This window comes from Quercus lobata, chromosome 4 (assembly GCF_001633185.2).
Source record: "Quercus lobata isolate SW786 chromosome 4, ValleyOak3.0 Primary Assembly, whole genome shotgun sequence".
NCBI classification, from domain to species: Eukaryota; Viridiplantae; Streptophyta; class Magnoliopsida; order Fagales; family Fagaceae; genus Quercus; species Quercus lobata.
This window is the reverse complement of record NC_044907.1, coordinates 51079197-51106657: the sequence shown is the minus strand read 5'-3', so window position 1 is coordinate 51106657 and position 27461 is coordinate 51079197. Positions and strand designations below refer to the sequence as shown.

The following is a 27461-nucleotide window of genomic DNA, read 5'->3' as shown; positions in this document are numbered from 1 at the left end:
GCGAGAAGGGTTCCCGTGAAAAGGGCATGTAAGGAGCACATGGCTGGAAGCTGAAGAGTTGTACCAGGCTGTCGTTTTCACGAGTGTCTCGCAGGTAAGGTCTTCTCGCGAGGCAATTGCAAAATATTCTGCCAGGAGGATTTTTATGTGTGACTTTCTTACCTTTCACCAATATTATATATACCTTTATTACCCACAAATGTAGGAGAGGTCATTCAGAGAGAAAAACCCTAGATAGGTTTTCTACAACACACACACCCATCTTTTAGAGAGAAAGCTACCCATCCTTAGTGACCAATCATTGTAGCCTCTTGTTCTTCCCTCTCCCATTGTCATACCTTGAGAGAAGTTTTGTACCCAAACACAATCCAAACCTATTCAGTGTGTAGAGAGTGTTTTGGAGCTTGGGAAGCTTTGGGGAATTGCGAAAAGAAGCCGGTAAGGCTTGGCAGATGCAATCAGGTGTATTGCGGGATTCGGAAAGCTAGACAAGACACGGTTCCGAGAAGCCCTATTGGAGTAGGAGCGTGGAGGGCTTAGGTACATTGAGTAGATTAGGCTTGGAGGGTCTCTTGCTATTTGTGTATCCCAACTTATTGTCTAGTGGATTAATTTACCGTTTGGAGGGCGGCGGAGAGGTTTTTCACTGAGTTCTTCGGTTTCCTCTTCAATGACACATCACCATGTTATCTTATGTTTGCATCTCTCTTCCCTTACTCATGTGCTTTAATTTTATTGTTTATTGTTCATGTTTATGCACTAAGTAGTATTGGTTGATTGCACTTCATTTACTCTTGTTTCTACAGTTAGATAAGTTAGAGTAAAAGCAATCTAGTCGTAATTTTTAATTGGGGGTCTAAACAAGTTCTTGTGTTTTAACACAAATTTGAGCTTTCACTTTGTTTGTGAGTTTGAAGTACTCTAATAAAATTTTCATTCCTTTCTTTCTTGTGAGTACTTTGTTGAATTTTAAGTTGAGGCTTTGTAAAACCAACAAAGTGGTATCAAAGCCAAGTTCTTAGAGCCTAGAGTCTTTGTCGACGCCATTAGTGAAGATATCTTCTAACATGGTACAACCACAAATTCCCAAATTGATCATGAAAGAAAATTATGAAAGCTGGTAGATTCAAATGAAAGCGTTATTTGGATCACAAAAGCTATGGGAGCTCGTCACTAATGGGTATGTAGAACCCACAAGTGAGCAAGAAGCCACCTACAGCGCAGAGCAAAAAAACTTGCTCAAGGATCAGAGGAAGAAAGACAAGAAGGCATTGTTACTACTCTATCAAGGGGTGAATGAGTCAACTTTTGAGAAAATTGCCAAAGTAGAGTCAAGTAAAAAAGTATGGGAGATTCTTGGCATTTTTTCAAAGGTGTCAATCGTGTGAAAAGAGTTCGTTTGCGAACTCTTCATGTCGAGTTTGAAGTTGCTCACATGGAAGATGGTGAAACTATTTCTGATTATTTTTCACAATTACTTGTAATTGTTAATCGTTTGAAAAGTAGTGGAGAGAGTATTGAAGATGTTCATGTGGTGGAGAAAATATTAAGATATCTTGCAAATAAATTTGAGCATGACGTGGTGGCTATTAAAGAGCCCAAAGATTTGGAGACTCTCTTAATTGAGGAATTAATGGGATCTCTTCAAGTGCATGAGCAACGTATGAAAAAGAATTCTAGCTCTGTTGTCATTGAGCAAGCATTAGAGTCAAAATTGACTCTAAGAGAGGAGAAGCCTATGGCTTCCATGGAGGATATGCCAATACCAACCATGGCAAAGGTTGTGGAAGAGGAACATTTAGGGGCAGATTTGGTCATGGACGTGGAGGTAATAGAAATGTCCAATGTTTCAATTGCAAAAAATTTGGATATTATGCATCAAACTACTGGTAGAATAAATATGAGGGGTACAATGAACTATCTAATCTTGTTGAGGCATCAAATGTTGAAAATGAAGAATGTACACTTCTTTTTGCACAAGAGGCGGCAAATAATTTGCAAGAGGTGTGGTATCTTGATTCTGGAGCTAGCAATCACATGAGTGGAAAAAATAAGCTCTTTGTTGAGCTTGATGAAGGTGTTCAAGGCGATGTCTGTTTGGGAGACTCATCCAAATTGCCTATAAAAGGTAAAGGAAAAATTAGAATACGTCAAAGGAATGGTGTTTTGCAATCTATTTCCAATGTGTACCATATGCCCAACATGAAAAGCAATATTCTTAGTATTGGGCAACTCCTAGAAAAGGGGTATATTATACACATGGAGAAACTTTCTCTTGTTTTGAAGGATGTTGAAGGAAGGCTTGTTGTAAAATTTCAAATGGGTCACAACCGTATGTTTCCACTCCATCTTAACTCAACAATGGAGAAATTTTTCCATGGGCTTGTAAAATATGAGTCACGGAAGTGGCATCTTCGCCTTGGGCATCTTAATTTTAGCGGGCTCAAACTATTATCCACATCGAGCATGGTGCATGGATTGCCTAGTATTGAAAAGCCAGAATATGTATGTGAGGTATGCACTCTTGCCAAGCAACAAAGAAGTCCTTTCTCCAAGCGGGAGATTATGGAGAGCACCTAACCCATTAGAACTAGTGCACACGAATATTTGTGGTCCATTTGATCCAATTTCTGTTGGAGGTAACAAATATTTCATCTCCTTTACTAATGATTTCAACAGAAAATTATGGTTTCACTTATCAAAGAAAAATCTACAGCTTTCATTATATTCAAAAGTTTCAAGGCACATGTTGAAGTGGAAAGTGGTTATAAAATCAAAATACTTAGATCTGACAGAGGTGGTGAGTACACCTCAAATGAATTTCAAGATCATTGCAACAAAAATAACATCAAGCAACAGTTTACAATTGCATACTCACCACTGTAAAATGGCATTGCAAAGAGGAAAAATCGGACGATCCTTGATATGACAAGGACCATGCTTAAAGATAAATGTTTGCCAAAGTATTTCTGGGTGGAAGCAATGGCATGTACATCCTATTTACTCAATCGATGCCCTTCAAAAAATATGACACCACAAGAGGCATGGATTGGCTACAAACCAAGTGTGTCACACTTAAGAAATTTTAGGCGTATTGCATATGCTCATGTGCCTGAGACTAAGAGAAAGAAGTTGAATGATCGTGGGGAGAAGTGCATCTTCATTAGGTATAGTGAGGAATCGAAAGCTTACAAACTCTACAATCCACTTACAGACAAAGTAGTGGTGAGTAGAGATGTCATTTTTAGTGAAGATGAGTCATGAGGATGGAATGATGACATCACAAGTAAAGAGAAACCACTTCAGTTAGAAGGGCAAGAAGAAGATGTGGATTATGAGGGTTCAGAGAGACCTTCCTCAATACCCCATTGCTATGCATCATCAACAGGCACTTCATCAATCCGAAGCCTAGGTAGTATTTCTCCATCTCCAACACCAATCAAAATGAGAAGCCTAGATAATATCTATGCACAAACTGAAGAGACAAATCTCTTTTGTTTGTATGTGGACCATGAGTCTTTTACTTTCAAAGAAGCTGTGAAAGAGAATTGTTGGAGGAATGCCATGCAAGAAGAAATTTATGCCATTGAAAAAAAAAAAAAAAAAAAAAAAAAAAAAAAAAAAAAAAAAAAAAAACACATAGGAATTGACTACACTTCCCCTAGGTCAAAGAACCATTGGTGTGAAATGGGTGTATAAGATTAAGCACACAGTTGATGGGAGGATTGATTGCTATAATGTAAGACTTGTAGCTAAAGGTTACAAGCAAAAGTATATGGTAGACTATGAAGAAGTCTTTGCTTTAGTAGCAAGACTTGACACGGTAAAAATGTTGATTTCTCTTGCAGCACATCATAGTTGGAAAATATACCAACTAGATGTCAAATCAGCATTCTTAAATGGCACACTTGAAGAAGAGGTGTATGTAGAGCAGCCAAAAGGTTTTGTGGTTCAAGGAGAAGAAGACAAGGTGTATCATTTGAAGAAAACATTATTTAGGCTAAAGAAAGCTCCTCAAGCTTGGAATTCTCATATTGACAGCTATTTTCAAAGAAGTGGTTTTGTTAAATGTCCTTATGAGCATGTAGTCTACATCAAGAAGAATGCCCATGGTGAAATTCTTATAGCTTGCCTTTATGTTGATGATTTGTTATTCACAGGAAACAGTAAGCAAATGTTCCATGAGTTTAAACAGGCTATATTTAAGGAGTTCGAGATGATTGACTCTAGACTTATGTCATTTTTCCTTGGGATTGAGGTACGATAGCAACCAAATGGCATTTTCTTATGTTAGAAAAAATATGCAAAGGAATTGCTTGACAAATTTAATATGAAAAATTGTAATGCTGTCAATACACCTGTTGCAATGGTTCTAAAATTGACAAGAGAAGGAGAAGGGAAAATTATAGATCCAACTCTATTTAGGAGTTTGATTGGAAGTTTAAGTTACCTCTCAATCACAAGGCCAGACATTGTTTATAGTGTTGGTCTTTTGAGTAGATATATGAAGAAACCAAAGGAATCTCATTGGCTTACAGCAAATAGGATCCTTAGATATATAAAAGGTACCATGGATTTGGTCTTTTATATTCATATAATAATGATGCTGCATTATATGGATATTTAGATAATGATGAGGGAGGTGATCAAGATGAAAGGAAAAACACTACTGGATATGTTTTCTATCTTGGATCAACAACTTTCACCAAAAGACAGAGTATTATAGCTTTGTCAACATGTGAAGCCAAATATGTGGCAGCATCCTCTTTTGTTTGTGAAGGAATATGGTCGAAGAATTTATTAAATGAATTTGATCATCCACAAGAAGAATCCGTAATTATTTATGTGTCTATTAACATGAAGTATCGTTTCTTGAGAGATAATATTTAACAAAAAGTTGTGAAGCTCTAGTATCGCAATATAGAAGAGCAAGTAGCAGACATTTTTACCAAACCCTTACTAGTTGATAAATTCAGAAGATTGAGAACAATGCTTGGTGTGAAGATGCTTTTGGTTTAAAGGGGAGTGTTGGAAGTGATAAACCAAAAGGTGCCTCTTGATATTTCATAATAGTTTGTGTATTTTGTTTTTCCATAACTGTTTGTGTCTATTGTCATTCCATAACATTTGTGTCTTTGAGTCTTCCATACTCTAGAATTTTCTATTATGAAACAAAGAGTCATGACAATAATGACAGCTCTTGTAACTTCATTCTATAAAAGGTGATAGATGTATGATGTGAAAGTATGTGAAAGAAAAAGTTCTAGTGAGCTCTCAAGGTAGTAGCCTAATCTCTTTGTTTCTAAGTTTGAAGTACTCTAATAAAATTTTCATTCCTCACTTTCTTGCGAGTACTTTGTTGAATTTTTAGTCAAGGTTTTGTAAAGCCAACAACTTCCTTATTGAATATTGATTAATAACTAGATGCCTGTTGTTGGATTGTATCTTTGATCACTGAGATACTTTTATAATTGAATATTCTTAGTTTACATTGTTCATAAAAGTCCTTTTATCATGATTGCGTGATGAGTGACGACAACCAAATGTGAAATGGAAAAGTAAAATTGGAAAACTGGGAAAATTGGAATATTCTTAGTAATCGTTAGTCATCAATCACCAGCATCAATCCAAAATACTCCTGCATAAAATCCGAATGGAAACAACTTAGTAATCGTTAGTCATCAATCAGCAGCATCAATCCAGAACACTCGTGCATAAAATCCGAATGGAAGCAACTTAGAAGTTAGGTCTTACTTGAAATTTGGTTGGCAGAACTTTGGAGTTCATTCTTATCCATTAAGAACAATAGCTAGCCACACATGGAGCTATACATGGACTAGGGTGGCTTAAAAAAATATTAGTATATTAATAGGTAACAATTTTAGCAATTTAGTTCAATAAAATTACGCATTGCACCTATTAACAATGTCATTAATTCTTTTAAGAGTAATGTTATAGCCACAAACGTTTTTACAACGTTTTTACAAATTATTTAGGTAGGAAATTCTTATTGGTTCGCACACTTGCATAACTTTTACTTATTTATAACTATTCACCACATTAACAATTTGTAAAAATTTTGTAGTTTTCGCTTTATCATTTTCCGCATTTTAAAGGCCATAAAAATTAATAGATTAAATCTAAAACAAAATATACAAGCCCAAAAAAATTAGTCCCACAAAAAAATTAAGTCTAATCAATCTATTTTACCCCCAAACAATCAGTTTGGCCATTTAAAAAATTTTAAACAATAATTGGAAAAAACTTAGAAGATAGGTCATACTTGAAATTTGGTTGGCAGAACTTTGGAGTTCATTCTTATCCATTAATAAGAACAATAGCTAGCCACACATGGAGCTATACATGGACTAGGGTGGCATAAAAAAATATTAGTATATTAATAGGTATTAATTTTAGCAATTTACTTCAATAAAATTACACATTGCCCCCCTTAACAATGTCATCAATTCTTTTAAGAATAATGTTATAGCCATAAACGTTTACAAATTATTGAGATAACAAATTCTTATTGGTTTGCATATTTGCATCACTTTTTACTTATTAATAATCACTCACTACATTAGCAATTTGTAAAATTTTTGTAGTTTTCGCTTTAGCATTTTTCACATTTTAAAGGCCATAAATATTAATAGATTAATTCTAAAAAGAAATATACAAGCCCAAAAAAATTAGTCCCACAAAAAAATTACCAATAATAAAGTTAAAAAAAATTAAGTCCAATCAATCTATTTTACCCCAAACAATTAGCTTGGCCATTTAAAAAATTTTAAACAGAAATTGGAAACAACTTAGAAGATAGGTCTTACTTGAAATTTGGTTGGCAAAACTTTGGAGTTCATTCTTATCCATTAAGAACAATAGCTAGCCACACATGGAGCTATACATGGACTAAGGTGGCTTAAAAAAAATTAGTATATTAATAGGTATTAATTTTGTTCAATAAAATTACACATTGCCTCCCTTAACAATGTCATCAATTCTTTTAAGAGTAATGTTATAACTACAAACGTTTTTACAACGTTTTTACAATTTATTAAGGTAGCAAATTCTTATTGGTTCGCACACTTGCATTACTTTTTACTCATTAATAACCACTCACAACATTAGCAATTTGTAAAATTTTTGTAGTTTTCGCTTTAGCATTTTCCACATTTTAAAGGCCATAAAAATTAATAGATTAAATCTAAAACAAAATATACAAGCCCAAAAAAAATTAGTCCCTCAAAAAAATTACCAATAATAAAGCTAAAAAAATTAAGACCAATCAATCTATTTTACCCTAGACAATCAGCTTGGCCATTAAAAAATTTTAAACAAAAATTCTTAGTGATAAAGCAGTCCACTTAAAGGCTAGAATCGTCACACACAACAAACAGCAGAACCACTCCCTTAACTCTAAGTTCTGGCTTCATCCTGTAGCCACACATTACAGTCAGTAATATTACAACAGTCCATTTGATATGCTAAAATTAACCGTTAAAGTCACCCTTAACTTGCCCAACACGTTAAAAAAAATGGACCACTTTCCTTCCCAAGATACGCATCATAATTATTAGGGATGCTCATCTCCTATATATAGGGAAAATGTATGCTTTCTTCCTCACCATTTATCACCAAAGCCATTGCCAAAGAACCCTCTTTGTTTTGTATTCAATAGCTTTAACACAGCAAAAAAAACTTATCACAATCATGTTTTTTATTCTAGAGACTTTGATATCCCAAGCCATGTGCCGCACTTTGCTTGAAGACTCCCTTGCTGAGAGACATGAGCAATGGATGGTTCAGTATGGACGCAGCTACAAAGATAGTGCAGAGAAGGAAAAGCGTTTTAAGATATTCAAGGACAACGTAGAATATATAGACAAATTCAATAATGAAGGGAATCGCACTTTCAAGCTAAGTGTCAATGTATTTGCAGACTTAACTAATGAAGAATTTGTTGCCTCTCATACTGGATACAAGATTTCCACCCAACCAAATTCTCTCAAACCAAAAAGTTTAAAGTATGAAAACCTTACAGAAATTCCAATGACTATGGATTAGAGAAAGGAACTGTTACCCCCATAAAGGACCAAGGCCGTTGTGGTAAGAGGATCACAGTACCCAACACTCATAAGTTTGGCTTCAATTCCCGTAATTATTGTTCTCATAAAAATATTTCACTTATAATTGATTCTTATACACGCAGGATGTTGCTGGGCCCTTTCAGCAGTGGCAGCCGTAGAAGGGATCACCCAAATCAAAACTGGCAACTTGATCTCTCTGTCTGAGCAACAACTACTGGACAGTGCTGTGGAAGGCAATCAGGGCTGCACCGGTGGCTGGATGGACAATGCCTTTAGATATATAATGAAAAATCGAGGACTCTCTACTGAAGAAAAATACCCATATGAGACCATGGAAGGAACTTGTGACCATGAAAAAGAATCTATTTATGCAGCTCAGATAAGTGCATTTGAAGATGTACCTTCCAATAATGAGGAGGCATTACTACAGGCAGTGGCCAACCAACCAGTTTCAATTGCCCTCGATGGTTCTGGTCGTAACTTTCAATTATATGACAGCGGAGTTTTCATGAAAGAGTGTGGGACTAATTTAACACATGCCGTTACTGCAATTGGTTATGGAACAAGTGATGATGGTACCAAGTACTGGTTAATGAAGAATTCGTGGGGCACCAGTTGGGGTGAGAATGGCTACATGAGGATCCAGAGAGACACCGGTGCTCCAGAAGGTCTTTGTGGCCTAGCCCGGAAAGCGTCCTATCCTGTTGCTTAGATACTCCAATTGTGACATATCAAGTCACCTATGGCTATGATACTTATTAGTACGTGTTGCTCTCTCTTTCACTATATCTGTGTTAAATTTGTTACGGCTGTGAAAATGCCTGTACTGCTTCTTGCAACTTCAAAATATGAACGTTGTAATAAATAAACTTGTTAGCTACTGCATGTATTTAGTAATGTAATGATAGCTTAAAAAAATCTTCACATTTCTTTCACTTTATGTATGTTAAATTTGTTACGGCTGTGAAAATGCATGTGCTACTACTTGTAACGTCAAAATATGAACGTTGTAATAAATGAACCTAACAAGTACTGATATTATTAACATAATTATAGCTGACTCTTCAGAATTTAACATATTATGGTCATGAGACCTAAGTTAGGTCTTTGACAAGATGACAATCTATTTGATAATTCGGTAGTTAGGATAGAAAAATTTGAACATTGAAATAAATAAACTTAACAGCGACATCTTCAGAATTTGGCATATTAATGGTTCAAGCACTATGGCACGTTGGCAATGAAGTTCTGTGGTCATGGTCCTCGATCTTTTAGTTGTGCTGTTGTGCATTGTTTGCCAACACAGAAGAAACACGTACGATTACAATTCCACAATGAGTCCTAAAGTTGAGTTAACTGTCTTAACCCAATTCCATGGCCATGGTCCTTCTTTTCTGGTCCTTAATTGAGATCGAATCAAACAGGAATAGTACTAGTTCTATTTGCTTGATCGCCATAAAAATGACGTATCTTCGATGGTCGAACGATTTTTTCCATGATAAGGTTCTAACTTTTTAGTTCTTTGATTCTAACAAATGAGAAAACATACCTAGAATTATTTGGTTACCTCTTTAACTAACTCCAGGGAAAAATACACCTCCTAGCCTCCTTAATGATGAATCCCTTTCTATGAAAAACCCTAATTTATTTCTTCATCTACCTTATATTTGACGCATCAAAGATGTGAGCTTAATGGGGTAGTGGGCTGTAGTTTAAAACCCACCTAAACTTATCTCTTTAGTCTCCAAGTGGCCCATAAAACATCTTCCTCTTTTATTTATTTATTTATTTGTTATTTTAACTATCGCACTAAATTGTATGCACTAAAACTTTAATCTTCTTCTGTCACAACCCAAATCCATGGAACATGAATTTAGATGCATGATTAACTTGCTGAACTTATATAACTCAATAAAGATAATTAATCTAAGTCTCTATTAAAACTCCAAAAAAAACAATACTCTTAAAAAAAAAAATTAAAACCAAAAAAAAACAAAACGTCTTACAAAAATCTAAACTCCACAAATTGGAAATAATCTCCACTATATAAAACATGAATTACAATATAAAGGTAACTAAAATTCTGTAAGTCTTCAAGTAATACTGAAGTCATCTACAGCTTCCACGATCTACCTTGCACCTTACAAAGCGATCCAAAGGTTCTATATTCCTAACTACACTTTAATCTAAAAATAGTAATTGATGGGGTGAGCCACACATCAAGTAAGTAATTATATAGAATACACAAAGAAATAGAGTCAAGCAAAGCACGAGTTTTGATTTCACAATTTTCACTCAAAATATCAAATATAGTTTTCCAAACATATAAGGAACCACTTAATACATATATAATCAAATCTTAAAGTCATTCGAAAACACATACAGATAATTCATCAGAGCAGAGTGTCACATATACACATCACATATTCTCACATACAATCCTATGAACAGATACTAACATCTAACCCCTACTAGTGAGGGATCAAGACATATTCTCACAAACAATCCTGTGAACAGATTTACACATATATCTGATCAATTCTAAAAACACTCATTTTGAGTCACATATCACAAAACAAAATATATACAAAATAGAGTAATTTTATTAATATTAACAATTATTCCAGATATAAAGACATATCGAATATCACAATTTTGAATTGAAACATAACCAAAGGATGCTAGACACCCTCAGGGAACAAATAGGAATCAAGGAAATATATAAATATTTTAAAATTCTTGAGTAAATCTGAAAATTCCATTTGCTAAAAGAAACATTTTAAACACCATTTGGAGAATAGGAATACGACTTAGAAATCACTTGGTTTTAACAAATTAAAAAAAAAAAAAAAAAAAAAAAAAAAAAAAAACAAAAAAAAAAACAAAACAAAAAACAAAAACCTTTTTAGAAAACTTACTTTGAGACTCAATTATTTTATGAAATTATTAGTTTAGTTTTGAACTCATCTTTTAAATGAGATTCAGACTTTCAAAACCTTATTTAGAGTTCAAAGTTTCTCTTTAAAACATTATTTAAAGGTTGAAATTTCTCTTTCAATGATGTGAAAATGCTTTTGATAAACTTTAATAAACGTAAGCTTAAAACATAACTTTTGAAAACATTTGACGTCTAAGAACCTAATGAACAAATTGTGCATATTATGCATAATTACTTATAGCACTTGAATCACTCTGAAAGTCCAACAGAAACACCCTCCAAAAAGTCTCAAAACACTCTTAAAGAGTACCTATAATTAATCATGGAAATTACTTAATATCCTTCACCAAAATATAAAGTTTATCGAATTATAGAAACTGACTCACTAAGATTATACTTTGTTGAACAAATTAAAAACACCAATGCAAGGACTCTCTACCCAAAAATGTTTCCTTGAATTTATCAAACTTTAGAGGCAATAGCCAATATATTGTAAACTCATGATTTGATATATGCCCCAATGGAAAGTAAACCCTTATTCATTGTTTAAGATTTATAATCTTGACTTCTGTTCTAGAATACAAGCTGTAGGGACCCTGGGATTTTATATATATATATATATATATATATATATATAACCCAAAGAAAACGTAAAAGCCATGTGCATAATCAAACTGTGTAACCCGTGGCTTTATTCTAGCAAGTTTTGTAATCCATGGCTTTATCTAGACGGCACGCAGCGGCTTTGTTCTTAAATGTAATCCGTGGCTTTATAATCCCAAAGTAAAAATAAAAAAATGTTAAGCCCATCTAATCTTTATAACCACCAAGAAAATGTCAAAGCCGTGTTGTTCTTGAATTAGGATTTGCAATCTAGGAATTAATATGTATATAACCCAAGGAAGAACGTAAAATCATCTACACAAAAATTAAGATTTATAGTATAAACAATCCCCTTTTAAACAATCTACCCATCACTACCGATTCCATGATAAGGTTCTAACCTTTTAATTCTTTTGATTCTAAAAAATGAGAAAACATACATGGAATTCTTTGGTTGCCTCTTTAATTAACTCCAGGAAAAAATTACACCTCCTAGCCTCCTTAGTGATGAATCCCTTTCTATGAAAAACCCTAATTTATCTCTTCACCTACCTTATATTTGACGCATCAAAGATGTGGGCTTAGTGGGGTAGTGGGCTGTAGTTTAAAACTCACTTAAACTTACCCCTTTAGTCTCCAAGAGGCCCATAAAACATTGTCCTCTTTTATTTATTTATTTACTTAACTACCGTACTAAATTGTATGCACTAAAACTTTAATCAACTTCTTTCACGACCCAAATCCATGGAACATGCATTTAGATGCATGACTAATTTGCTGAACTTATATAACTCAATAAACATAATTAATCCAAGTCTCTATTAAAAAACAATACTCTTAAAAATTAAAAAAACAAAAAAAAAAACACCTCTTACAAAAATCTAAACTCCCCAAATTCGAAATAATCTCCACTATATAAAACATGAATTACAATATAAAGGTAACTGAAATTCTGAAGTCACCTACAGCTTCCACGCTCTATCTTGCACCTTACGAAGAGATCCAAAGGTTTTATATTCCCAACTACACTTTAATCTAAAAACAGTAATTGAGGGGGTGAGCCACACATTTAGTAAGTAATTATACAGAACACACAACGGAATAGAGCCAAGCAAAGCACGAGTTTTGATTTCACAATTTCACTCAAAATATCAAATATTACTTTCCAAACATATTAAGAACCACTTAATACATATATAATCAAATCTTAAAGTCATTCGAAAACATATACAGATAATTCATCAGAGCACAGTGTCACATATACACATCACATATTCTCACATACAATCCTGGGAGCGAATACTAACATCTAACTCCTGCTGGTGAGGGATTAACACATATATTCACATACAATCATGTGATTGGATTTACACATATATCTGACCAATTCTAGAAACACTCATTTTGAGTCACATATCACAAAACAAAATATATACAAAATAGAATAATTTTCTTAATATTAACAATTATTCCAGATATAGAGACATATTGAATATCACAATTTTGAACTGAAACAAAATCAAAGGATGCTTGACTCCCTTAGGGAACAAATAGGAACCGAAGAATTATATAAATATTTTACAATTCTTGAGTAAATCTGAAAATTCAATTTGTTAAAAGAAACACCTTAAATACCATTTGGAGAATATGAATATGACTTTGAAATCATTTGGTTTAAAAAAAAAAAAGGACAAAACAAGACAGAACAAAAACAAAAACCTTTTTAGAAAAGTTACTTTGAAACTTAATTATTTTATGAAATTATTAGTTTAGTTCAGAACTCATCTTTTAAATGAGATTCAGACGTACCAAATGTTATTTAGAATTCAAAGTTTCTCTTTAAAACATTATTTAAAGGTTGAAATTTCTCTTTCAATGATGTGAAAATGCTTTTGATAAACTTTAGTAAATGTAAGCTTAAAACATAACTTTTGAAAACCTTTGACATCTAAAACCTAATGAACAAAATTGTGCATATTATGCATAATTACTTACAGCACTTGAATCACTCTGAAAGTCCAGCCGAAACACCCCCCAAAAAGTCTCAAAACACTCTTAAATAGTACCTATAATTAATCATGGAAATTACTTAATATCCTCCACCAAAATATAAAGCTTATCAAATTATATAAACTGACTCACTAAGATTATACTTTGTTGAACTAATTAATAACACCAATGCAAGGACTCTCTACCGAAAAATGTTTCCTTGAATTTATCAAACTTTAGAGGCAGTAGCCAATATATTGTAAACTGATGATTTGATATATGCCCCAACAGAAAGTAAACCCTTATTCAGTATTTAAGCTTTATAATCTTGACTTTTGTTCTAGAATACAAGCTGTTGGGACCTTGGGATTTAATATATATATATATATATATATATATATATAACCCAAAGAAAACGTAAAAGCCATGTGCAAAATCAAACTGTGTAACCCGTGGCTTTATTCTAGCAAGTTTTGTAATCCATGGCTTTATCTAGACGGCACGCAGTGGTTTAATTTGTTCTTAAATGTAATCCGTGGCTTTATAATCCCAAAGTAAAAATAAAAAAAAACGTTAAGCCCATCTAATCTATATATCCACCAAGAAAATGTCAAAGCCGTGTTGTTCTTGAATTAGGATTTGCAATTTAGGAATTAATATGTGTATAACCCAATGAAGAACGTAAAATCATCTACACAAAATTAAGATTTATGGTATAAACAATCCCCTTTTAAACAATCTTCCCATCACTACCGATTCCATGATAAGGTTCTAACTTTTTTATTCTTTGATTCTAACAAATGAGAAAACATACCTAGAAGTCTTTGGTTGCCTTTTTAATTAACTCCAGGGAAAAATACATCTCCTAGCCACCTTAATGATGAATCCCTTTCTATGAAAAACCCTAATTTATCTCTTCATCTACCTTATATTCGACGCATCAAAGATGTGGGCTTAGTGGGGGTAGTGGGCTGTAGTTTAAAACTCACTTAAACTTATCTCTTTAGTCTCCAAGAGGCCCATAAAACGTTTTCCTCTTTTATTTAGTTATTTATTATTTTAACTACCGCACTAAATTGTATGCACTAAAACTTTAATCTTCTTTTGTCACGACCCAAATCCATGGACCATGAATTTAGATGCACGATTAACTTGCAGAACTTATATAACTCAATTAATATAATTAATCCAAGTCTCTATTAAAACTCCAAAGAAAAAATACTCTTAAAAAACAAAAAACAAACAAACAACTCTTACAAAAATCTAAACTCCACAAATTCGAAATAATCTCCGCTATATAAATCATGAATTACAATATAAAGGTAACTAAAAATTTGAAGTCGCCTACAACTTCCACGCTCTACCTTGCACCTTACCAAGAGATCCAAAGGTTTTATATTCCCAACTACACTTTAATCTGAAAACACATCTAGTAAGTAATTATACTGAATACACAACGGAATAGCGTCAAGTAAAGAACGAGTTTTGATTTCACAATTTCACTAAAAATATCAAATATAGTTTTCCAAACATATAAAGAACCACTTAATACATATATAATCAAATCTTAAAGTCATTCGAAAACATATACAGATAATTCATCAGAGCATAGTGTCACATATACACATCCTACATTCTCACATACAATCTTGTGAGCGGATACTAACATCTAACTCTTACTGGTGAGGGATCAACACATACTCTCACATACAATCCTGTGAGCGGATTTACACATATATTTGATCAATTCTAAAAACACTCATTTTTAGTCACATATCACAAAACAAAATATATACAAAATAGAATAATTTTCTTAATATTAACAATTATTCCAGATATAGAGAGATATCTAATATCACAATTTTGAACTGAAATAGAATCAACGGATGCTTGACTCCCTTAGGGAACAAATAGGAATCGAGGAATTATATAAATATTTTACTATTCTTGAGTAAATCTGAAAATTCAATTTGCTAAAAGAAACATTTTAAGTACCATTTGGAGAATAGAAATATGACTTTGAAATCACTTGGTTTTAATAAATTTTTTTAAAAAAAAAATCAAAAACTTTTTTAGAAAAGTTACTTTGAAACTCAATTATTTTATGAAATTATTAGTTTAGTTTAGAACTCATCTTTTAAATGAGATTCGGACGTTCAAAACATTATATAGAATTCAAAGTTTCTCTTTAAAACATTATTTAAAGGTTGAAATTTCTCTTTCAATGATGTGAAAATGCTTTTGAAAAACTTTAGTAAACGTAAGCTTAAAACATAACTTTTGAAAACCTTTGACATCTAAGAACCTAATGAACAAAATTGTGCATATTATGCATAATTACTTACAGCACTTGAATCACTCTGAAAGTCCAGCCGAAACACCCTCCAAAAAGTCTCAAAACACTCTTAAATATTACCTACAATTAATCATGGAAATTACTTAATATCCTCTACCAAAATATAAAGCTTATCAAATTATATAAACTGACTCACTAAGATTATACTTTGTTGAACTAATTAATAACACCAATGCAAGGACTCTCTACCCAAAAAAGTTTCCTTGAATTTATTAAACTTTAGAGGCAGTAGCCAATATAATGTAAACTCATGATTAATTTGATATATGCCCCAACAGAAAGTAAACCCTTATTCATTATTTAAGCTTTATCATCTTGACTTTTGTTCTAGAATACAAGCTGTAGGGCCCTGGGATTTAATATATATATATATATATATATATATATATATATAACCCAAAGAAAACGTAAAAGCCATGTGCATAATCAAACTGTGTAACCCGTGGCTTTATTCTAGCAAGTTTTGTAATCCTAGGCTTTATCTAGACGGCACGCAGTGGCTTTGTTCTTAAATGTAATCCGTGGCTTTATAATCCCAAAGTAAAAATAAAAAAACGTTAAGCCCATCTAATCTATATATCCACCAAGAAAACGTCAAAGCCGTGTTGTTCTTGAATTAGGATTTGAAATTTAGGAATTAATATGTATATAACCCAATGAAGAACGTAAAAACATCTACACGAAATTAAGATTTATAGTATAAACAATCCCCTTTTAAACAATCTACCCATCACTACCGATTCCATGATAAGGTTCTAACTTTTTAATTCCTTGATTCTAACAAATGAGAAAACATACCTGAAATTCTGCGCTATACCTCAAAAAGACTAGTCACAATTGAGACTCCTTGTAGTTGTTAATAAAGTCTAGTTCAACCCAGTAAATACCCGATGTGGTACTCATCACACACCCACACACATCACACAATCAATCAAATTGGGGCATCACAATCTCGCCCCACTTAAATCCCTAACGTCCTAGTTAGGGCCCACTTTATGAAGTAGTGTCTTTGAGCCCACCCAGGGTTACCGAACCTAGCTCTATTACCATATGTAACGACCCAAGGAAAATCGCTAGCCATATTTGCGCTATACCTTAAAAGGACTAGTCACAATTGAGGCTCCTTGTAGTTGTCAATAAAGTCCAATTCAACCCAGTAAATATCCGATGTGAAACTTATCACACACTCACACACATCACACAATCAATCAAATTGGGGCATCACATAAAAGATAGGTTGTAATATATATACCAAAAGGTACCTATTGAAAGGTCATAACCCTTCAAATTAGATATACTAAAAAGTGCCTATTAAAAAGTCATAAGCCTTCATATTGAATATACCAAAAGGTGTCTATTGATCGAAATGTGCCTATTGATCGAAAATATACCTATTGAATGAAAATATGCCTATTGACTGAAAAGATATCTATTGAATGAAAATGTATCTATTGACTGACAAGATGCCTATTAAATGAAAAAGTGTTTATTGACTAAAAATTTGTCTACTAAAAAAGGCACAACTATTTGGTGTTTTTAGATGTATACGTGGCAAAAATTTGTGATGCAGGATGCGGAAGTGTCAAGAAGCAAAATACGTCTACTTCTAGAAAACAAGAAACAAACAGGTTTGCTTCTGAAAATAACCTCGAACCACGAGGGTTCCCTGAATCTACAAGGGTCCTTGAATCCCCAAGGAAAAAGAGTTCCAGAATCCACGAAAAAAACAACAAACAAAAGTCTACATTTTTATAATATCAATAATTGTTTTAAAAAAAGTTTACAGACTTAGGGGCCTATTAAAGGACTCTGTAAAACTTGACAATCAAGAAAATATATTTAAAAATAACTTCTAATTAATACCTAACCATAACAGAAACCAAATTTGACTTAAATATCATTAAAAGCACCTAAAAACAAAGAAATAAATGCTTTAAACCTAAAATAACGAAAATTACTTAAAAATACCAAATATAACAAATTACAGAAATTAATTTGAAGATTCTATCCTACATCAGACCTTCCACTTGAAACAAACTCATCCTCAAGTTGATAGTTGAAATATGAAATCTTTCATGCCAAGTGAACAAATACATTGAATACTTCATCTTCTTTGTCTTGTTGCCAAACTTGAAAGTCCTTAATTGGGCAACATGAACTTCTTCTTCCTTGATCTTCATGCAATTGACAATATTCACCACATAAAAGTCAATGGTTAAATCAAATCTTTCTACCCCAATAAAGTCAATAAACTTTGTTACGGTGTCTCCCACCAAAATAATATATAAGAGCTTGAACATTGCAATCATCTAACTTGACTTCATCAAGATTGTTGACAACTTCCTCTATAATTTCTTCTTTAATGGTCTCTACTATCTTGACCTCAAGATCTTTCTCAATAATAGGGTCTTCATTAATCTCCTCCACAATCTTTATTTTTTGTTCTTTTTCTATAATAAGATCTTCATGAACTTCCTCATAAACTTCTTTATTTTCTTCAAGAAAAATGTGTTGCTCAACATACAATTCTTCTCTTGATGGTGGAATATATGGTTCTTCAAAATAATTCAAGTGTGAACTTCTTAGCCAATAATAATCTTGTTTTGTATACAACAAAAGTTCATCACAATCCAAAGGATAATATTTGATAGCAAGCGTCTTTTTCATCATTGGCCATGGAAGAATTTTGTCTTTATCTTGTCAGATTCAATCAATCAATATTCATTCTCACCAATGTAAGGCATACTCTCTAAGTTTACACAAAGCAGGTTTAACTTTTTCCTCAAAAATATTCTCATAGTCAAATAAATCCTCTATATCAAGTAACCAATCAAGAAAATCTACTTTATAAAAATAACCATTAAAACTGCAATTTTCTTATAAGGCCTATATGAAATTTTCTTACCAATAGGTTGCCCATGAATTATGTTTCCACGACAGTTGTCCCTATTGTTTTCATGCTCCAATGACAGCATCGTAGCAAAGATATTTGTGAGTGCTAACTATACACCACGTAATACTTGCTAAGTTTTCTTTCACCAGAATTGCTACTGTCAAATACTTTAGCCATCAGACCAGGATAAGTAAAGGCTCTGATACCAATTGATACGAGATGCAGAAGCGTCAAGAGGCAAAACATGTCCACCTCTAGAAAAAAAGAAGAAACAAAACTCATTTGCTTCTTAAAATAACCTTGAATTGATGAGGGTATCTTGAATCCACAAGGAGAAAGAGTCTGGAATCCACCAAAAAATAGAAACACAAAAATCTAAGTTTTATTGATTGAATAATTGTTTAAAAAAAAAAAAAAAACGTTTACAGACTTTAGGGCCTATTTAAGGGCTCCGTAAAACTTGACAGACAAGAAAATATATTTAAAAATACCTTCTTATTAATACCTAACCATAACAGGAACCAAATTTGACCTGAAAAGCATTAAAAGCACCTAAAAACAAGGAAATAAATGCCTAAAACCTAAAATAACAAAAATTAAATAAAACACCAAATATAGCAAATTACAAAAATTAATTTGAAAATTCTGTCCTACATCAATTTGCGTAGTGAGAAGTGATCAACAAAAAGTCAAACATTTCATTTTTATATTATATATAAGTATGTAATTTATATAAGAAATAAAGTGAACTTTTTATATTTATTTGAATTAATAGAGATATAAACTTATTAAACATTAGTTATTCTTTCTTAAAAAAAATAATAATCACATTAGTTAATTACTTTTTTTTTAATATTTAAAAATAACTTCTTATTAATACCTAACCATACAGGAACCAAATTTGACCTGAAAAGCATTAAAAGCACCTAAAAACAGGGAAATAAATGCCCAAAACCTAAAATAACGAAAATTAAATAAAACACCAAATATAGCAAATTACAGAAATTAATTTAAAAATTATGTCTTATATTAGTTTGTGTAGCCACGAGGAGTAGTGAGAAGTGATCAACAAAAAGTCAAACATTTTTTTTTTTGTGTGAAGCCGGAACTAACCAATTTTCATTAATTTAAAGCATTAGCATCCAAATACAAAGCATCCACCATAGGCGGGGGATCCTCCTCCAACCAAACAATATCATCATTAATTAATCTAGTAAATCTAGCCAAAGCATGAGCTACCCCATTAGCAGTGCGCCTAACACAATTAATCGAAATAGATCGAAAACCTGCAGCCAAGCACCAAATATCCTCATAAATTAATCCAAGCCGGGAAAGATTCAGTTGAGCCTAGGAAACCGTCTGCATCACCAACTTACTATCACCTTCCAAAATAATTTCCATAAAGCCCGCATCTATTGTAAACTCGAGAGCTTTACGACAAGCAAACACTTCCACCTCTTCACTATCCCATACCGCACCACCCTTGGCTGCCAAAGGAGCCATTACTTCGCTCTTTTCATTTCTAATCACAGCCCCATAGCCTGAAGCAGCTCCATCATCAAAGCAAGCACCATCAAAATTCAACTTGAAACAATTACCCACTGGAGGTTGCCATACCTGTTGCTGCGTAAATAGAATTGGAGCTGAAACACGTAGCTAGTCTTGTGCCTCTATGAACTCTCTTAAGTACTCCAATGCTCGCTGAGATGACCTTAAAGGATGCTGGAATACACCCCCGTGCATGGCTATATTGTGCTGATTCCATATCTGCCAACAGATGACCCAAAACAGGTCCTATTCCTCCCCTGAAAGTCTCGGCATTAAACTTGTAACCAGCTGCAAAAAATCGGTCTGCACAGTACTTGATTTTTGAAGTTGAGGTAAACTCCTAGCCCAAACGTCTTGTGCTGCCCCACAGCTCCACAACACATGCAAAACCGATTCCTCTTCAAGATGACAAAAAATACACTGTGCCTTCTCCACTACCCTTCTGCATACCAGATTTGCTTGTGTGGGCAAAATGTTCAGACATGCACGCCATGAGAAAATTTTGATCTTGTTAGGAACATTGGCCTGCCAGATACGTGACCAGAGTGCCCCATTCATTCCTTGCCTTGATGACTCCCCAAGGTTGCTCTCTTCCATCCGTAGCTGCTTTGCCACATAATAGCCGGACTACACTGTATAGTTTCCCTTTTTCGAACCAGACCACATCACCATATCTTGCACCACCCGCCAGCTCAAAGGAACTTGGAGAATAGCATCTACATCAAATGGATGGAACATGGCATTGATACGGTCTTTGTCCTACTGGTGATTTGGCCAAGCAATTTAATCCGAGACCCTCCACTCCCAAATCTCCTCCTCTGGTTGAAAGAGAATTTTTTTTGTTGGTTGATTAGGCAACCAACAATCCTTTATGTAAGGTTGAATTTATTCAACCATCTAATTGGCTTTATTCCGTGCCAAATTTGCTTGTAATTCAGCATTTAGTAACCCTGTATTTAGGTGGGTTTGATGTAAGGGTAGTGAGTGAGATAGAGTGAAGATTGCTCAAGAGTGTGCAAGAAAACAGAGACTCGCGACTCACTCGCGGGTAGACCTTTCAATCGCGAAAAACACTTAGAAAAATTTTTCAAATTTTTGTTCTTGTGTGCTTTGGCGGCTTGAATTGGCGACTGTGTGGCGACTTAATCAAGTCGCGAAAATCGCGTGTTTGGCAGAAACAGGAGCAGTTTTTAAATCTTTTTCAGTTTTCCCTCGAACTTTTTGTAACTGTTCATCTTCTCTCTAAACTTCCTCCTTTCCAAACACTCCGTAAATCCTGTTTCAACCCTCATTGGTGCTCCATTTCTTATCCAAATCATCAAGAAAAGGTATGGGTTTTGCTTTCTCAATCTCATTTTCCTTTTCCTAGATATTTTTGTTACAGTTTGGATTGATTTTGTGTTTGAAATACTTCTCTCTTTGTGTAATGGGTATGGCGTGTCTTGTTTGATATTTGTCTCGCCTGTTTTCATGTTGAGCGATCACAATGGGTCGTTCATTGTTCTGTTTTTTGCCTATTGCTGAGTCTGATAATCTTTTCTTAAATGGGTTTGGTGTTTATTTGATTTACTCATTACACTTGCTTGAGTATTGATGTTGGATTTCGGTATTGATTACTGATTTTTAAGATATCATAATGTGTGTCTCTCAACCAAGTGCTCTAGTGTGGTTGATTTGTTCTTCATGTTGAAATATTTTCCCATATTCATGTCTCTTGTGGTGTACTTTATGTTATCTGCTCTAAATGATCGAATGCTGTATCTGTATGCATATCATGGTCATGATAACCTGTCTCATTGACAGTTGTTAGTTGTTTTGTCCATCTATATCTTTGTGCACTATCACCTTTTTGCTGCACCTATCATTTTGTGCTCCTTTGTATTGTTGGTAGTTGGGTTGAGACTGCACTATCTTCAATTTGTGTTTTTATATTGAAATTTTGTTTACACTGAATCTTGTTGATATTTATCTTGTGTGGTATTGTTGTTTGGTTCTTTGCTGTGGGCTTGTTCTTTTGCAGATGTCTCGTCGATCTTCCAGGGGTAAAGACATTGTTGCTGACGAACCAGCAACACCAGTTGCTAAAAGGACTCGACTATCATCTCAGGCTTCTCAAGACCCCAATGAGGATAGGTTCAGACTTCCGCTTAACTCGCACGTCTACTCAAACGTGTTTCACAAGTCAACCACTATAGTGGAACGGGTGGTAGAGTTTAACACCTTAGGGACCACTTTCATCCCTCGAATCTTTGAGAAACGAGATTGGGCAAACTTGTTTGGGAACTTTGATGATCCAAAGGATGAACTGGTCAAGGAATGCTTCTCCAATGCAACTGATCTTGGACCTCAACTCATTTTCTGGGTCAGAGGAACAGAGTTTAGTGTTTCCCCAGACTCCATCGCAGATCTTCTCGGCATCACCAGACCGCAGAATGTGAATATAACTCCTTACGATGAACGAACTCCAGAAGTTGGAGAAATTCTTCAAATCCTAGGATACGATCATGAAGTATCCAGTGCAGGAACATCCATCAGCACCGCAAAGTTTGCACCAGAGCTGACCACATTGAAGTTGATCATGTTCACCAATCTCTACCCATTGTCCAACACTACATTCATCAATCTTGGGAGAGCTCTATTCCTGTGTGATCTTATTACAAGAGCCCCCATTGATATATGTGCTCACATCTACTACACCTTGAGGAAGACCGCGTGTAGAACTGCAGCTCGAGGAATTATTCCATTTTGCAGTCTCATCATGAAGCTTATTCTTCATGAAGGTATTATTCCTCCTGCAGATGGAAAAATGTTGACCCGTCAGCGTCCCATTTCCATGTTCACTCTTCAAGCTAGCAAAAGTCACTCCTCTAAATCACCAAGGAGTGTTCACATCTCTCCGGTTACTCCTTCTGCCCCTGACTCAGAGACACCTGCACATATCACATCTACATCACGTGCTGTTCCTGAAGCTTCACCGGCTAGTATTCCACAAGCACAGACTGCTCCTCATACTGATAGAGTCGGCAGTGTTCTTGAGCATATTCAGAAACGCGTTGATGAGCTTGTGGCACTTCTCTACTCCACAAACAACCATGTCCAAATGCGTCTCGAGACTATGGAGAATCAGTTGGATGATATTCAACGAAAGTTGGACGAGAGCCTTTAGCTATTCGTGACAAAAAGGGGGAGAGCATTCAGTAAGGGGGAGAAAGTTTCAAAGGGAAGTGTGCATAGTGATAGGGGGAGTACACACATACTTTTTTCATACTTTTGTTTTTAGTCTTATCCTCTAAACTTATAGTTTTTGGTTTATATTTGTTGGACTTGTTAATGTTTATATGGGTTTGATACACTGTGTTTTGGTGTATAGTTGTTTCTAACTCTTATCATATACTCTTGGTTTAAACTTTAATATATTTTGATGATGTTTTTCAGGATGTTATGTGATTTGTACCCATGTGCTTTTGTAAGCTTTTAGGGTTTATGTTTTATGCATAGTTTGTAGGCTTTATGGTATGTACCTTGCTTAATGCAGCCTTTATGCTATGTTGAAATCAGTACTTTAATCTAAATGTTCTGCATTTTGGTTTATGTACTGTCACTCTTGTGCCCTTGTAGGATTGTTCCTAGATGCATATACCTTGTGTGTTATGCATTGGTTGAGTGTTGAACATACAAGTGTCTTGCCTTGTGCTTGTTAACTTGTATGTCCTTGTGTTCATTCCATGTGTGAATGAGCACTGTGATCACTACCTTGTGGTATTCACTTGGTTGATCAAGCCATGGTTTGTTTCATAACTCCATCTTTGCTTGATCACATATTGCCTGTTTCATATGCATTTTATAATTTTCTGCTTACAATGATCATGATGTATTGTTGTGTTTCAGGAGTATTATGTTCATATGATTCAAGTGCTTCACAGCTTCTAGAGTTAGGTGTGAGTGAGTTTTGTTCAACTGTTCCCAACTCACATGTTAAGTCTAGAGTCTGTTTTAGGGTTTTGTCATGGAATAGCCAAAGGGGGAGATTGTAAGGTTGAATTTATTCAACCATCTAATTGGCTTTATTCCGTGCCAAATTTGCTTGTAATTCAGCATTTAGTAACCCTGTATTTAGGTGAGTTTGATGTAAGGGTAGTGAGTGAGATAGAGTGAAGATTGCTCAAGAGTGTGCAAGAAAACAGAGACTCGCGACTGGGACTCGCGGGTGACTCGTGGCTGCAAGCCGCCAGACGCAGCACACGTGCCAAGCATGCTAGAAGATGAATAGTCATGCTAGCTGGAGTACTACAGGACAAAACAGGACAACTGGCCATACGGTTATCTCGCGACTGGATCTCGCGACTTGGTCAAGCCGCGAGGTCAAGCCGCGAGCCACTCCTGTTTTGTAAAACCTGACGTTTCACATTCCTCTCCCACTCCAGTATAAATACCCCTTTTACCCACGATTGAAAGAGAGCTTCTAGAGAGAATTTTGAGAGAGAAACCCTAAAGAAAAACAAGATTGATTCACCCACAATCTATACCTTAGAGTCTCTTAAAATTCCTCAACTCTCTTCCTCTCCATTGTCAAATCCTTGAGAGGCATAATACCAAACCTGGTTCTCACCATCATCATCACTGTGAGACAGTTGTTTGGATTTCTAGGAAGCAGTTAGGAAGGAACCAATCTTCATTGGTTGATGCTATGGTCTAGTAGCGGAATCCGGGAAGCTAGAAAAGAAAAAGGTTCGGCGCAACCTCGTTGGAGCAAGAAGCTTGGAGGGCTTAGGTGCACTGGGTAGATTAGGCTTGGAGGGTCTATTGCTGTCCTTGTATCCCAACTGTATTTTCTAGTGGATTGTTTACCGCTTGGAGGGCGGCGGAGAGGTTTTACGCCGAGGGCTTCGGTTTCCTCTTCGATAACACATCGCGTGTTGTCTTTGTGTTTGCATCTTCCTTCCTCTCTATCTTTGCCTTTTTATTATCTGCTGTGGATTTTAATTTGTTATGGCTTAGATAGTATTTAATCAATTTCACATTATAGCATATGTTAAGTTTCCGCACACTAGTTGTTTGACATATTGCTTGAATTGATTAAGTTGTAATTTGGGGGTCTAAACGTTCAAAGGTGTTTTTACACGTTTTTGAACTTTCACTTTAAAACCCGGATAGACGATCCATTACCCACTCTCCAATAACATCCTTTCTTAAAAATTGGTTGAGTCGCTAACAAACTCCTCCATACATAAGAACTATTTTGGCAATCCTTCGCCTCAAGGAAATCACACCTCGGAAAATATTTTGTCTTGAAACAACTATACAGAAGAGAGTTTTTATCCTGCAATAACCGGCACCCTTGTTTTGCTAGCATGGCTAAATTAAATGATTGTAAATCTTTGAAACCCATTCCACCCTCTTTCTTTGGTAGTGTTAAAAAACTCCAATTTTTCCATTGTATTTTCCTCTCCTCCCTAAGTTGTCCCCACCAAAATCTAGCACACATAGCGTCCAACTCATCACATAATTTCCCAGGTAGTTGAAAAAACCCCATTGAATACGTAGGAATGGATTGAGCCACAGCTTTGATGAGAACCTCCTTGCCAGCCCGAGAGAGCAACTTCCCCTTCCAACCTTGTATTTTATTCCAAACCCTTTCCTTAATAAAAGAAAAAGTGTCATATTTCCGTCTTCCTATCAAAGTAGGCAGCCCCAGATAAGCATCAAACTTCTCAACTTCCTTTACCTTTAATTTATCAACTATCCATGCTTTCTGGTCCCCAGACACATTACTACTGAAGTAGGTAGAAGACTTCACCAGATTTATGCATTGGCCTGAAGCCTCAGCTTATAGCTGTAAGGTATCAGAAACAACCTGCACTTCACTTTTATTAGCCTGACAAAAAATCAAAGAATCATCAGCAAAAAGCAGATTAGTTACAGATGGGGCACGTCTACATACTGCCACTCCATGCAACCTCCCTTCAGATTCGGCCTTAGCAAGGAGCGCCGTAAAACCTTCAGCACAAATCATAAATAAATAAGGGGACAAAGGATCACCTTGTCTAATACCCCTAGAAGGCACAATATTCCCATAGGCCTTGCCATTAATTCAGATTGAAAACGAGGGTGTAGAGACACAACTCATAACCCTATCCACCCAAACCTCCGGAAACCCCAATTTAATTATCATACCTTTAAGAAATCCCCATCCCACCCTATCATAGGCCTTACTGACATCCAATTTAAGAGCTAAAGCCCCCTTCTTCCCCTTTTTCCTAATATGCATAGCATGCAGAGTCTTATAAGCTACTAACACATTATCTGTAATAAGGCATCTCAGTATAAAAGCACTTTGAGTAGGAGAAATTATCTATGGCAAGATCAACTTTAGCCTATTCGCCAAAACTTTTGAAATAATTTTATATATCACATTACATAGACTAATAGGTCTAAAATCTGCCATTTTTTCCGATTTCTTTACTTTAGGGATCAACACAATATAAGTATAATTAATATTAGGCACCATATGACCAGTATGGAGAAAATCTAACACAGCCTCAGTCACTTCATTCACAACAATATGCCAAAATTTTTGATAAAAAAGTGCATTCATACCATCGGGCCTAGGAGCCTTTGTTGGTCCCATTTGGAGCAACGCTGGTTTCACTTCTTCTCTGCTATACGGCCTGGACAGCACCTCCAGCATATCATTAGTTATTTTTCTGTCAACTATGTTGAGGCATTCCTCCATTCCGTCACAAGTAACTACATTAAAGATATTCATGAAATACTCTGATGCCACCTCCTCCACTTCATCCACTTCCTCCACCCACACCCCATTGGCATTCTTCATTCCCTCAATAAAATTCTGACGCCTTCGTTGGGACACCTTGGAATGAAAAAATTTAGTGTTTCTATCTCCATATGTTAACCATGACACTCGGGACCTCTGGCGCCAAAAATCTCTTGCTTAAGCATTAAATCATCCAACTGTTTACTCACATCAAGAAATTCCCTTCTACTATCTTCAGTCATCTCCTCTGCATTGAGCACTTCCAATTTCTA

At 34.9% G+C, this 27461-nt stretch overlaps 1 protein-coding gene and 1 pseudogene across 1 annotated transcript; one reads left to right on the top strand and one right to left on the bottom strand.

Moving 5' to 3' along the window:
- The first annotated feature begins 7567 nt into the window (after positions 1-7567).
- Positions 7568-9022, top strand: LOC115987226 (annotated as a pseudogene).
- A 10966-nt stretch (positions 9023-19988) lies between these two features.
- On the bottom strand, positions 19989-21011 carry LOC115985415. The gene is made up of 3 exons (XM_031108355.1): positions 20865-21011; positions 20243-20489; positions 19989-20152 (listed from the first exon to the last, which is right to left on the bottom strand). The coding sequence occupies exons 1-3, from the start codon at positions 21009-21011 to the stop codon at positions 19989-19991; spliced, it is 558 nt and encodes a 185-aa protein (XP_030964215.1).
- Between the last annotated feature and the right edge of the window lie 6450 nt (positions 21012-27461).

What these genes read in the sequence shown, in the direction of transcription:
- LOC115985415 (XM_031108355.1), bottom strand. Translation starts at nt 21,011, where the DNA reads ATGGAAGAGAGCAACCTTGGGGAGTCATCAAGGCAAGGAATGAATGGG. An exon ending in TGCCCACACAAGCAAATCTG is followed by an intron (nt 20,490 to 20,864) that starts GTATGCAGAAGG and finishes CTATTTACGCAG; the next exon opens with CAACAGGTATGGCAACCTCC. An exon ending in AATTATTTTGGAAGGTGATA is followed by an intron (nt 20,153 to 20,242) that starts GTAAGTTGGTGA and finishes GCTTGGCTGCAG; the next exon opens with GTTTTCGATCTATTTCGATT.